This window comes from Ricinus communis, chromosome 1, assembly GCF_019578655.1.
Source record: "Ricinus communis isolate WT05 ecotype wild-type chromosome 1, ASM1957865v1, whole genome shotgun sequence".
Taxonomy (NCBI): Eukaryota; Viridiplantae; Streptophyta; class Magnoliopsida; order Malpighiales; family Euphorbiaceae; genus Ricinus; species Ricinus communis.
Window position 1 is genome coordinate 11,943,999 of NC_063256.1, and position 13,389 is coordinate 11,957,387.

General features: G+C 30.9%; 1 protein-coding gene across 2 annotated transcripts; it reads right to left on the reverse strand.

The window, feature by feature from the left end:
* Nucleotides 1–8,498, reverse strand: LOC8279678 (integrin-linked protein kinase 1). Of its 2 annotated transcripts, none has more exons than XM_002529774.4 (12): nt 7,775–8,496; nt 7,507–7,581; nt 7,306–7,410; nt 6,493–6,578; nt 5,630–5,750; nt 3,873–3,952; nt 3,617–3,679; nt 3,383–3,501; nt 3,061–3,146; nt 2,721–2,845; nt 1,912–2,043; nt 1–456 (listed from the first exon to the last, which is right to left on the reverse strand). In XM_002529774.4, exons 1-12 carry the CDS (start codon nt 8,201–8,203, stop codon nt 450–452), a joined length of 1,428 nt encoding a protein of 475 aa, XP_002529820.2. In that variant the 5' UTR covers nt 8,204–8,496; the 3' UTR covers nt 1–449. The 2 variants fall into 2 exon arrangements, with proteins under 2 accessions (XP_002529820.2, XP_015581234.1); XM_015725748.3 differs by having other exon boundaries at nt 422–866; nt 7,775–8,498.
* Between the last annotated feature and the right edge of the window lie 4,891 nt (nt 8,499–13,389).

Here is a 13,389-nt window from a genome sequence, read left to right on the forward strand (position 1 = left end):
TAGTACTCATAGACTCTAACTAATTTTGATTTCAATTTAATTAAAAGCTACCAAAGAGTATTCCAAATGCACAGTACTATGCTGCCATTTTCCTTTCTAGTATGAACATAGTTCAAGTGCCACCAAGTGCAAAATCCCCTTCTCCAGTACTCACAGAAAAAAAAAAAAAAAAGGAAAAAGAAAAAGACCTCAAGATCTATATGAAACCAAAAGAATAAAAATCAAGCAATTGCACATTATGCACACAAAGGAACTGTTCCAGCTCCTTAGAAGAACTAAGAGCAAGGGATAAAGCTCATTTTTGATTTTCATTCCAATTATTCATCCCCAAAATTCATTCGCATTTGATTTACAATTAGGTATACATGAAGCTCCGAATCTGTTACGCGCATGGAGACTTCCCAACTTTATCCTATTTTTCTTCTTCAAATTGGAGTGAATGCTTCCTTTTATTTCCTGCACATATTCCCATTAATAATGAATTAGAACACAACATAATAACAGTTACTCATGACTGTGGATGCATCCTTTCTAAACAGAAGCTGCACATTCTTTCAGCAAATCATCAATTTACTTAATCGCTTTTAATATTTTAATTTTGGCATTACATGATCGAAAAAGGCAGTGTTCATCTCTTGCACAAAGCTACATCACAATTAGTACAAAACCTGGTACTTAGATTTAAAAAGAATAAACAGAGATTGAAGCGCCAAAGCTACAAAATACGTCTACAAGGGTAAACCAGCCGAAAGTTAGCCCCTCAGGATCATATCACACCAGAGATGAGAAATCTGTCTTTTCAGAGTTATCGCCCCACTATAGAAGCTATTCTTGTGATAGGTCCTTCACAAGTGTAGTGGGAGCATCTGTCAACAAAAGGATCACCATAAGATGATCACGGCTTTAAGACTACAAAAGTTTGCATGACCACACTTTAGTTTACTGTTAAAATTTGTTAAAATCTTATTATCCCTGTTAGACATCATTGAATTTAAGGCCATTGCCAATCCCACCCACAGTTTTATGTTTCCTTATTTTCCAGTCCTCTTGACACTGCAAAGTACTTATATCAATAATCAAGCACAGTAGCGCACATAACGAAACATACATATTTAGATGGTTTGGCACAAATGAAACAAGTATGACTGCTAAAAAACTTCTGAAAACACCACTGATAAACCTCTCAACTTCAGATGGTGTTTTCTGATTTTTACAGGCTCATACTCTACATGCACACACAATAACCTAACTCTCCTTAGAGGTTCTACCATATCAAGCTTGGGGTCTCACATGATAACTTTTACATATGATACTATATACTCCAAAAATTGGTACACAAAAAGCCAGTTTTTTAGACGACTGAGAACTTCCTTCAAAACCTCAAGTCTAGTGTTATCTTGAATTCCAAAAATAACTCCTCATAGTACAAAATAATATATAATCAAACTATTTTCCTTCCAAATATTGCCAGTGATTTCAGTTCAATTACCTCCAATCAAGTCTGCCATTGATGGCTCAGCTAAAGGTCATACATAATTTTAAAGATTCCATTATTATTCTTGATGGGATACACACACATATAATTTCAATCCTTTAAGTCCTCAGCACAAACAATGACACTAAACCCTTCCATTATCCTTCCCAGCCTCCTGCCACGGGGGGAAGGGGGAAAAGAAAAGAGATATTCCTAGCTATCCAATGGGTTATCAGTTCCAATTGTCAGAGAAAAAGATTCATCTAGGGAGAGAAAAGAAAGCTAGGCAGTTCAATTCATGTTTAACAAAAACACTCCAAAAGCACTTCACTCAGATATGTAAAAGAGCTACATCAACAATCTTGCATATGGCATCTTTTATTTCCTATAGATATAATAAAATTGCCATTTAGAAGATATTTGAGAAAAGAAGGTACCAAGGAAGCTTAAAGGTGTCCTTCCACCATCCCTGTTTTGAACAGTGAGAAACTATTTTATCCAACCGTACAATGATCTCAGAAAAAGTTGGCCTAGCAAGGGGTTCAGGATGCCAACATTCATCAACCAACCTGCATGTGGATCAAGTTTGCATCCCAAACATACCATTAGACTCCATATTATGTAGGAAAAAGACTTGCACAAAAGGTAATAAAAAATTCCATCATTTTGTTGTATCATGTAGCTAGACAAGTATGGGCTTCGATAACCGGACAATTTTTAAAAACCATAAATGATGATCATATCCTTGAAATACCTTGACATCTCAAATTTTAAAGCAATCGAAAGTCAAATCAAAAGAAGGTTGAAAAATTCAACAACATTGATTTCCTCTAATGAGGAGAAAATTGCAGATTATCAATGTGTTCTGAAGAAACCAGAGATTTCATGCATTTAACAAAGTATACCACCCAAATCTCCAAACCTAGCTTATTTCTGGCTTATTTAAGGCAATCATCCTTACCTGGTCAATCATTAATTTGGGCACTTTACTGTTTATAACACAATAGTTGTCGAACATCTTTCTATTTGAAAGAAAAAACAAAACTTAAAAGGACAACCACAAAAACCTAGAATCTTAGGAACCATTACAAACTTACAATTCAAAAGACAATTGGAAAATAACTAGCCTCTCCAACTAGACAATATTCCTATAGCAGTTTTATGTTGATCTTATTATCTTGTACCCAACCTGCATTAAAATAATTTACCATAGTTAATATGATATCTTACTCAAAACTAAACTTACTCTTTTAGATCTGGAGGATAACTTCTTGATTTCGACTTGAAGGGTGGTCTCTTTTTCTCCAAACACATTAATTTCACAGCCTCTTCATTAGACTTAGGATGGAACGGAAGTACTCCCTCAATCATCTAAGGCCAGAAAAATAACAAAATAAATAATAAATACAGAAAAGAAGTATTTACGGTTAACACTTGGTTTAAACTATTAAAGAACTGTTAAACTTAGTCCATGAATAATAAAATGTTACAGGATTTAAAAGTCCTAATATTAGGCCATATCAGCTCGATACACCTTAAGTGTGCCAAGATACTAGTATAAAAGAAATTTGGGAAAAGGAATGTACCTCATATAAAATGACACCAAAAGAGTACGTATCCACACTTCTGTCAAATATATCCTCTTTAAAAACCTCAGGTGCAGCATAAATATCTAGGGATCAATAAATCAACAATACTAGTTAAATTCAAATGAATAATAAAAAGCCCTTTTCAAATTTTCACCTAATGGCATGTACTTTATAAGAATGGAGTGTATAAGGAAGAACTTAATGATCCTACCAAATCATAAACTGGATTTATGGTCATGCTTTATCTAGAAGTGGTTATTACAGGGCAACATACAAGAAATATCAAGCACAAGAAATGATGATGTGCTCAAGAACTTACTTGAAGGGTCAATGAGAGTCCCTGGTGCTATTTTAGCTTTGTCAGGTGAAATTTTTGACAACCTTATCAAACCAAACCCAGCAACCTTCAACTGACCACCACTATCCAGCAAAACATTTCTGGCACCTTACCAAGATTTGAAATATTAAAAAACCATACATCCAAAATTGGTATAAATCAAAATGCAACTTGCAACCTTGATATTTTTTTAACTTCTGCATTTGGTTGTCTTACTTTGGCTTTAAATCACAGTGGATGATTGGATCTGGTTTGCATTCATGAAGATAGTTCATGCCCCTGATACGAAGGATGAATACATCTTAAAATAATCAACAATCTGAACATAATGACAGAAGTGTAAAGTAGGACTACTAGAATTTCAAGAAATTCTTAATTGTTCTGTTTGTCAGTAGGCTGCTCATAGTCCAGGGATTTTACTATATTTACTAATCAAGAGAGCATCATTTTTAGTTTAAAGAGTTGCACGTGCCTAGCAATGTCAAGAGAGAATCTCAACACTTTGGAAGGAGATAGACGCCCTTTCTTCTGAAGATAACTGCCCAAGTCACCCTGAAATATTGCAAATTTTATTTTTAAGAATTAGTATTAAGATCTCTTCAATCAAGTCAATATACTTTCTAATCTACAGCATTTCCCTCGCATAACTGAAGAAGAAAGAAACTACTCTAGAAGACACCTAACACAACGAAATTCAACAAAATCAATGCAGATGATAAACTTATTAGGAACTGTGAAATACAAAGAAATTAAGAAAAGCAAATAACAAGGAATTCCCAGTTTAAAACAATTAAAATGCAATGATCTAACTAAAGAAATGACTGATAAAAAACATTAAAACAGTCCAAATATCATCAAGTGTAAAAATTTTCAGGATATGTTTCTCTACTGCGTCCACAATTCAGCCAAACTACATGAACCATTCATTCTTATGCAGTAGAAGTAGTTGAAAGTGAAACTGAAGAAGACCAAAAAAGATAACAGAAAAATGCTTAAATATTCCAAGTAAACCATATAGCGGATTTAGTGCATTCATAGTGAATGTACATTCTTAAAAACAAGCATACAATCAAGGAATCTTCTTTACGTAGTTTTACACTATAATTAAATTTCTACCAAGGTAAGAAAAAAATGGGCTTTAAGGTCCCAAAAATACTGAAGTTTGTATCAATTTTCATTTTTATTTAATCATGTTATCAGTTTTGGCAAAGTACCTTAGAGTTTATAGTATTCTGAGGGTGGAATAATTGCTTAAGCATGTACTGATGTTGACATGACTCTAAAGTGTCATGTTAACATGGAGGGATTGACTAACTAGGATAAAATGCGTTGAAATTGAACGAGAGAGGTCTACTGAGACTACAACTAATGAGCAGTCTGCATGTTTGAAAATGACAGCTTATGGTGGATTTGAGAGCATCATTTTGGAGTCCACTTCTTATTTGTAATGCACAATAAGAGACCTTTAAATAACATATACCAATTAATGTCACATCAAGACAAACAATTGATTGAACCACAATTACAACATCCTTGATACAGCTACTATTAACTCTGAAGTATATGATCTAAATTGATAAAATTTAAAACAATTGTTTCAAAGTTCGGGTTTTATAATATTGTTAACTTAAAAGCTTTTAAGAAAATTAGCAAAAAGTAATTAATTAGCTCATAAGGATTCTCAATTCCATCAAATGTTAATTATTATAAGCAAATCGTGCCAGAGAGTGAACTCAGTTTGCCAGTTAATTATTATTAGCAAATCATGCCAAAGAGTGAACTCAGTTTGCCACAGCTTTTCCAAAGACAGCTTTTGATTTTTACTTTATAATTTTTTAACTTTTCCAAAACCATAGCCATGGAAAAGCTGGATTTTCTAGCTATCACCAACAATGGTTTTAGAAAAGCAGCTTCAACAAAATTTTAAAAAGAATAATAAAAAGAAAAACCAGAAGCTGTTCTGAAAAGTTGTGCCCAACTGGGATTAATACTGCTATACTTAGCAGGGACATTGTTGCTATTCGTCACTTAACATCAAGGTCCTGCTTTTGTATTTGCATTATTTTGTTAATCCTTTATCCTTTCCTTTCATGGCTTGGAACTATAAACCTTTTGAATGCAATTTGTTTCCTTTCCAAACACTGGAAAGTTAAATGGATGTCAGTATGTTATATATCCTATAATTGTACCATGCATTTATATCAACAGGGGAAAGGAAAGAGAGCTTACTTTTGGATGATACTCTGAAACAATCATCATGGGTATATTTTGGGTAACAGCTCCAACAAACTGAACGACATTAGGATGCCTGACCTTCTCTAATAATGTTAACTCATGTTTGAAAGCATTTCTGTTTAATGAAAAAAGAAAAGGAATGATGATGATGGTGAAGAAGAAAGGAGAGAGGGAGAGAAGAATGAATCAGAATGCAACCTTAAAGCCAAGAACAATAAATTCTATAATTAGTTGGAAAAAGAATTGCTCAGATAAGTAATTGGAGAGCTACTGTAGCAGCAACAGTAGTATTCACAGTGGAGATCACAATGGAATGACACAGAACTCTTAACTGGAGACACTTTGTCTGGAAAAAAATTAGCATGCTAACCACCTAGTACAGTAAATACCAAGAGTAGTAAGTTTTCTAATCTATCAGAACAATCCTCGTAATTTGAAGGCAAGCCAATCAGTGTTAATTCAAATAGGCACACTCAAGCCAACTAATAAATCCTGTCAACAAATTAACAAGCAGGAAGTGGGTCCCGTAAAGAACACATTAACAAGCAGGAAGTGGATAAAGAAAAATCAAGCAACCAAACTAACAATATTGAAAAAATTAAAGAAGATGAATTAGACTCAGATTGTAATGCAACAGTATTATTTGGGCACAGTTCAGAGGCTATGGTATAGGCCTTTCACTATAACAAGAAGGATACAGAAATCTTCTTACTGAAAGCAAATGTGTGTGTAATATGCTAATTAATTTGACCAGACCGTAAGAAATTGATAGCTTTAGTTAATATCCGAAATGGGAGAATACTATTACAGTTTTCATAACAAGTCAGAGATGCAAGGAAAGGAAAGCTAACACGTACATGCTCTCTGGGTCTGAATAGCTGTCCTTATCTAGAATCTTTACAGTAACCTTGGTGCCATTCCATTTTGCTAGTTGATATGTTCCCTGCTATGAAAAATCCATTAACAATTCTCGACAGGACATCAAGTGAGGTGAAGAATAAAAAAATCAGTTTCCTGATACAGAATTTATTCATGAATAATTACAGGCTAAGACTTAACGAGCAACTATACAGCACGACAGATGCATTCAGCAATTTCCAGTCCCATTTCAGTGCTAAAAGATGACCACAACTTTAAAGAAAAATTAAAGTCTATTTCATTCTTTTCCAGTGGAAAAGTAAAGCCATTTCTTTTAACAGAAGACAAAAAGTACCCTTAAAGCAAAAGTAGAATACTACCCATTTCCTGGAAATACAAAGTGCAGAATTGGCATGTTCTGGAAAGCACAGGTAGGTTAAACCAAAACAAAATTGCATACATGAGTTGTAACCATAAAAAAATATAAATAGAAAAGGTTGGATGATAAAAAAAAACAAGAAAATTAAATGATAAAATAAAACTCAATTAAATAGACATCAAGCACGACAGACTAGACATTCAGATACTCGCTAGGGAGTTCTGGACAACCAAAATTTCCAAATTAAATAAAATATCCAAGCTACTGAACTCGAGCACAAAAAGAATGCATACTCATCTTGCATTCTGGAAAAATGTTACCAATTTCAAAACAAAGAGCACCTTTATTATCAATTTTATTATATGAAGTTCAGCAAAATTAATCGTTCCGTTGAAATTTGTATGGAGTATATGGTACTATGAATACGACATACCTTTGAGATGCCATCAGACTTCCGAACCTGCAGTTCTAATGGATTAAGCTCATACTCCGGTACTTCTCTAGGATTCGCAACAGTCATTGGCGTCTTCCTGGTTTTCTAGAAGCAGCAACAAATACATAAACCACCAATATCTTTGTTTTCTATAAAAAGAAAAATTGAAAAGTTTAAGTAAAATGAAATTCCATGTTATACCGGAGCTTTGGCTCCTCTGGCCTTCAATATATTGTACACTTCAACATTTCCATAGTACTTGGCATCAGCACATGCCTGTTCAAACCAAATATCACCAAAATTATTTCTTTAAAAAGAAGAAAGAAAAAGATCATATGCAATTGCAAAATCATCATGTGAAATCTTTTCGGCATGAATTCATTCTTTGAAAATGGCTGAAAGAATTGAATTCTAGCAGCCAAAAAGAATTGAATTGAACAGTTGCAAATTCTTTTAGAGCGATCATTACCGTACTACCCCAGCGATCACGGGCATCAATATTAGCTTTTCTAGTCAACAAAAGCCTAACAACCTCAACATGACCTTCACAAGCAGCAATATGCAAAGCAGTTCGTCCATCTAAATCAATACTATTTACATCAATCCCTTCATTCAACAAATCTTCAACTCCCTTCACATCTCCTCTGCATGCCATAAACAGCAACTGCATCGTCGAATCCAGGTTCTCCGGCACCGCAAACTGCTCCTCGTCATGATGCCCCGGACTCCTCCTTATTGGATCCAACGACGATTGCCTCCCAAAGCTGAATCTCAAATTATGCCTCCTCGGATCCAGCGACGTTTGCCTCGAAAATTGCCTGCTAAATGTCCTCCGCAATGATCCTGTCGAGAATTGCCGCGAAATTCCTCTTTTTAATTGCGTCGTAATTCCTTCCATTTTTTCACTTCCCGTTCTTTCTTTCTCTTTTTTAAATTCCTTGTTGTTTGCTTAACAGTTTTACTATTATAATTCTTATGCTTATTACAACTGTTGTCGTTGTTTATTCTCTCCTTTCGTCGCCGATAGATCGAGAGCGTCGCGGGAAGAGAAAGTGGTGCTCTCGATGATCGATCGAGCGATGGAAGGAGAGAAAAGAAAAGAAAAGAAAAAATGAGAGCTTCCGAAGAATGAATGGACCAGTGGCTTTTGTTTTTAAGATCCGAGCGAAGCGCATGGGACAGACAGGCATAAAAAGGCCAAAAAAAAAAAAAGGAGGGAAAAAAAATAACAAAAAACAGAGGCCTGGCTTTTTCTGTGTGTAAAATCAGCGAAAAGCGAAAATGCCGTTACAATTTTAATTTTAATTTTTAGTAGGAAACGGGCAAGAAATGGATTCCTTCGATACGGTTCGCCATTGTACAGTTGACTACCTTGACTTTAGCAATTTATTTAGATTTATTTTTTTTAATTATTTTTTTGGTGGAAATGAAATGAGATTAAAAAAAATTAATCTCTAAAAATATGCTATTTTACTTCTATTTATGAGTAAATAAATTTAAGAATTTATATAAAATATATATTCTTTGTATTTATATTTTTATTTTTATTTTTATTTAGATAGTCCAATAAAACTTAATTCGAATAAATTTAGAGATTGTTTATTAAACAAAGTCTAGAAAATTTTTGATTTATGAGTATTTTATATTTTCTTTCATTTGTATATTAAATTCAGTTTTTGAAATATTATTTATATATAATATTTTGGAAAATATTAATATTTTTGTAATAATGTTAAATATTATTTAGACCTTAACAGAAAAGCATTTGCCCCTAATAATAATGCCAACTATACAAAAAACTGTTTACTTAGGCAAATAAATTTAGTTGTGCCCAACACTAACTAACTAACTAACTAACACCCAATCAAAATTGCACCGCTTAATCTTTTCATATTTTGAGAATAAAAAAATAGAACGAATCCATGACTATTTTTCTAAATTTTAGTTATTTAATCAGATTAACACTTCAACTTCGATTTAATTTAATAGGTATATAAATTTATTTTTATGTAATATCTTAATACTTTTATTTATTCAATACGTTTGTATATTGCATAAAAATATTTTAATTTATCAAAAAATAAAATTCATATGGATGTTAGTTAAATTAAAAATTAAAAATGTTTAGATATTAAAAAAATTAAAATTTAAATATCTGTTAGCTAAATTAAATTAAAAATTAAAATATTAAATCAATTAATTGATATAAATTGAGCGATGAAAATAAAGTAACACAAATGTGAAAGTTCAAGGGAATTGAAACATGGAGAAATTGGCACAAAAGAAAATTTAGACTCGTATTATATCGATAATAAATTAATTTATTTTATAAAGTATAATAAATCGTTAAATAAAACAAACGGACAACAAATTACTAACCAAAAACATAGATTGCAACTGTAAATTCCCATATTTTAAGTTTCTATAAGTATTATTATCTTTTATGTTCTTAATACCATTGTTTTTTAAATTTTATAATACTAATTCAGTATTGTCAATGATACATTATCAATTTTTTATTTTTCAATTATCATTAGTTTGTCCGTTGAAATTTAATTTCATTTTCAAATAAGATTTTAAGTAAATTTAAAAAGTGAGCTTAGAAAGTTAATTAATAAATTTTATTTTATTTTTTACTAAGTGAAATAATTATTTGATTGTAAAATCTTATTACAAACTTCTAACAGGGTTATTTTCAGTCTTACAATGACCAAGGTAATAAAACTTGATATAATTTAATGTTGTGTTTGAATGAAATTTATTAAAGAATTTGTTTAATTTGAGAAAAAATATTAAAAATAAAAATAATAAACCTGAAAAACACATTTTAATATTATGAAATATATTAATTTATTATTGTAGAATTTATTTAAAAATTTTATATACTTTATTAGAATTTAATTTAGTTATAATTAATTTTACACATATTTGATTATTTAGTATTTTAAATTAATTTTACTTTATTAATTTTAAATTTATAAATAAATTTTATGAATTTCAACTAAATACAATCTATATAATTTAACTTTGATAGGACTTGATATAAATTTAAAAAAAAAATTGTAAAAGAGCTGAAAAATCAGGTAACATATTTTATAATTTTAATGCAATTCTCGACATCTTTTTTTTTTCAGAAATTTTCTTCTTCAAGCATTTATGCTTTTTATTAAAAAAACACTCATGTCATGCTTTATTAAGTTTTATTCACTTAATTTTGAGGTTAATATTGGAGCCACAGATCTGAGAAATATCTCAAACTAACTATAATTCTATAAATATTTAGCAGTATTTGGCACTCTTATAATCATATTTAGCAAAAGTTACTATCACTTATGGCTATCTCTTTCTATATCAATTGTTAAAAAGCAATCTCATGCTTGTAATGGGTGGAAAGGAATTGAATGGAATAGCAATTCAGCCTGTCATTATGTGAAAACGTTTTTTAAAAAAAAAGGAAGAAAGTAAGGCAAAAGAATATTAAATCCCTTTTTCCCTATAACAATACTTTTTGGCATGCACAGCAAAGGTTGCTACTTTTATTGAAGACAAGTGGTAGTTTGAAGAGGATATGTTATGGGGCCACATGAGTAAGGCAATGGGAAAGAAGAAATATACTAACTAATTAATTATTGAACACACAGCAAAGTCCACACAGCCTTGTGATCAAGAATTTAATAATGTCATAATGCATTGCCACTCTCTTATTTATTTGCAAATGTGGAAGAGTCCCATATACCAATAAATTTAGTGGGTCTGCCCTGTCTTTATAAAATTGCCAGATCCATATTTGTCCCATACTCAAAGCTGAAAGTGATACCCCATCTAATCCTTAATAATGATGCTCACTTTTGAGTACTCTAATGCCATTGATTCCAATCTCCAAATATGCCATGATCAAGGGTCAATGTCTCATTATCCCAAAAATAAAATAAAAGTAAAAGGAAATCTGATTTTCTGAAAGAATTTCTTATTAAGTATTTCAGAGACAGTTCAACAATAATTAACTCAAAGACAGAAAGATGATAAATCTATGTAATCCTGACCCAATAATGCTCTCTTGGATTGAGTCTCTTAATTCCATAATTAAGGATTCAAACAAAATCTGATTTTCTGGAAGAATTATTCAGCATCCCACACTAAAAAAATAAAATACATAAAATAAAAAACTGGTTTTCTGTAAAGGAATTGTTCAATATCCAGATTCAATGATAAATACCTAATATTTTTAATAGAGAATGTATCCAATGTCTAATAAATTAGGTAGAATAGGTTATAAATAAAAAATATCAATCAAATTTCTTTTTCTACAAAGGATAAATAAATATATTATTCGAACTTGAATCTTTTTTTATTCTCATAAATAATAATATCAATTAGATTTTGCAAAAGAAATATAATTAATTTCACTTGCAGAATAATTTTATAATTAAATTGAATAAAGTAAAAAAAAAAAACCATTTATTCTAAAAATTCTCTCGTATTTTTCTTAGACTTTTTAATGATCCCTTAATAATCATTTCTTTGGTTGGCCAATTCTCATTGCCGACATGGAGAAGACGAACGAAATTTTGGTGCGTGTAGCCGTTGGTTGGTCAAGATAAAGTGATCATTAATGTCTGTCTATGAACAATTGACAGCCAAAGGGAAGGAATTTGTTTTATTAGTGAATCTTAAATGCATGATTCTTTTTAAGTGGGGTTGCATATAAAATAGAATTAATAAATTATTTCTTTTATCTTTTTATTAATTAAAACTTTTAACTTGATGCAATTAGAAAAAGTAATTATGTAATGTTAAAATATAAAATAATTAAATTACGTGTTAATTTCTCATTTGACATGTAAAGTATTTCTAATTGTAGTGGTGGCTGAACTCGGAGACCCAATTTTTGTAATATTTTGACAGAGTGCCTTATTATTTAGCAGCAAGCAAAGGCCAAGAACCAATAAATACTAATTAATTAAATCTGAATCTAATTGGGGTGGTTTAATTTCATACATAACTAAACTGTACCTTAAAGCAGATGGAAAGTATGTTTCAGCCTTCATAAACTAGAAATGACATGCGGTGGAAAACAGCTAATTACTGGCTAGAACAAGAAGGAAGCAAATGCATATTATACATGTGCATGCAGATAATGGTAGCAAATATGTGTTGACCAAATCAAATAGATGATGAGTTGGTTTAGTTTTGAGTCTGATTTAAGATTCCGTTAGAATATATGGCATCAATCTCCAGCATTGCAGTTGCAGATTTTAAGGACAAATAGAGGAAATTGATTTGTTTATAAGTTATTTTGCTTGGCATAAAATAATAATTTTATATTTGTTTATTGGAGAAGTGCACGGCAGGGTGAATTTTCAGAATTCTACCTTTAAAAATTAAACGCTATCACTGCTCGTGTTAGGTGTCCAAGTATAAATAGACTAATGGATGTTTATGTGATATAATTTGATGGTCTAATAGCATAAAAAAGATTTAAATTTTTTTGAAAGTTTGTTACTTTGATTTCTTTTTTTTAAATTGTCAATTTAGTTATATGATTTGATCAACTGAGTATAATAGTAGTCAAATTAAATTGTTAGTCAAAATTAAATACATGTATGGTAACGTAAATACCATTTAAAATATAAGAATTCAAAATTATACAACGTATGTAAATAATATGGCATTAAGATCCATCAATTTATATTTTTCATCTCCTATTCGGCGTTAATGTTAATGTTCACATGCTTAATATTGAGAAACAGCTCAATTATCTCAAAATTGTACTCAATTAGCTAAATTAATAAATATCTAAAAATTAACCAAAATAATAAACTTCCACACAAATTTAGATTTTCTAAATTATCAGTTCTAGTTTCATCAACATACCACATAAACATAACCTTCAATCCTGTGGAGGCATTGCAGATAATTTTCCACAATTAAAATAAATGTAACTTTATCAAATTAACCATCCATGATCCTTATCAATACTTATGATAATTAATTATTTATTTTGCACCTTAATTTTAATCTCCCAGATCTTGGCATTCAATCTAAATTTATCTGTATATATTGTTTATTTATTTTCAATAACCA

Coding starts and splice junctions, on each gene's coding strand:
- LOC8279678 (XM_002529774.4), bottom strand. CDS start 8,203: ATGGAAGGAATTACGACGCAATTAAAAAGAGGAATTTCGCGGCAATTC. Junction 6,579..7,305: donor AGTCTGATGGCATCTCAAAG/GTATGTCGTATT, acceptor TTTTCATAGCAG/GGAACATATCAACTAGCAAA. Junction 3,502..3,616: donor CACTGTGATTTAAAGCCAAA/GTAAGACAACCA, acceptor GTAAGGTGCCAG/AAATGTTTTGCTGGATAGTG.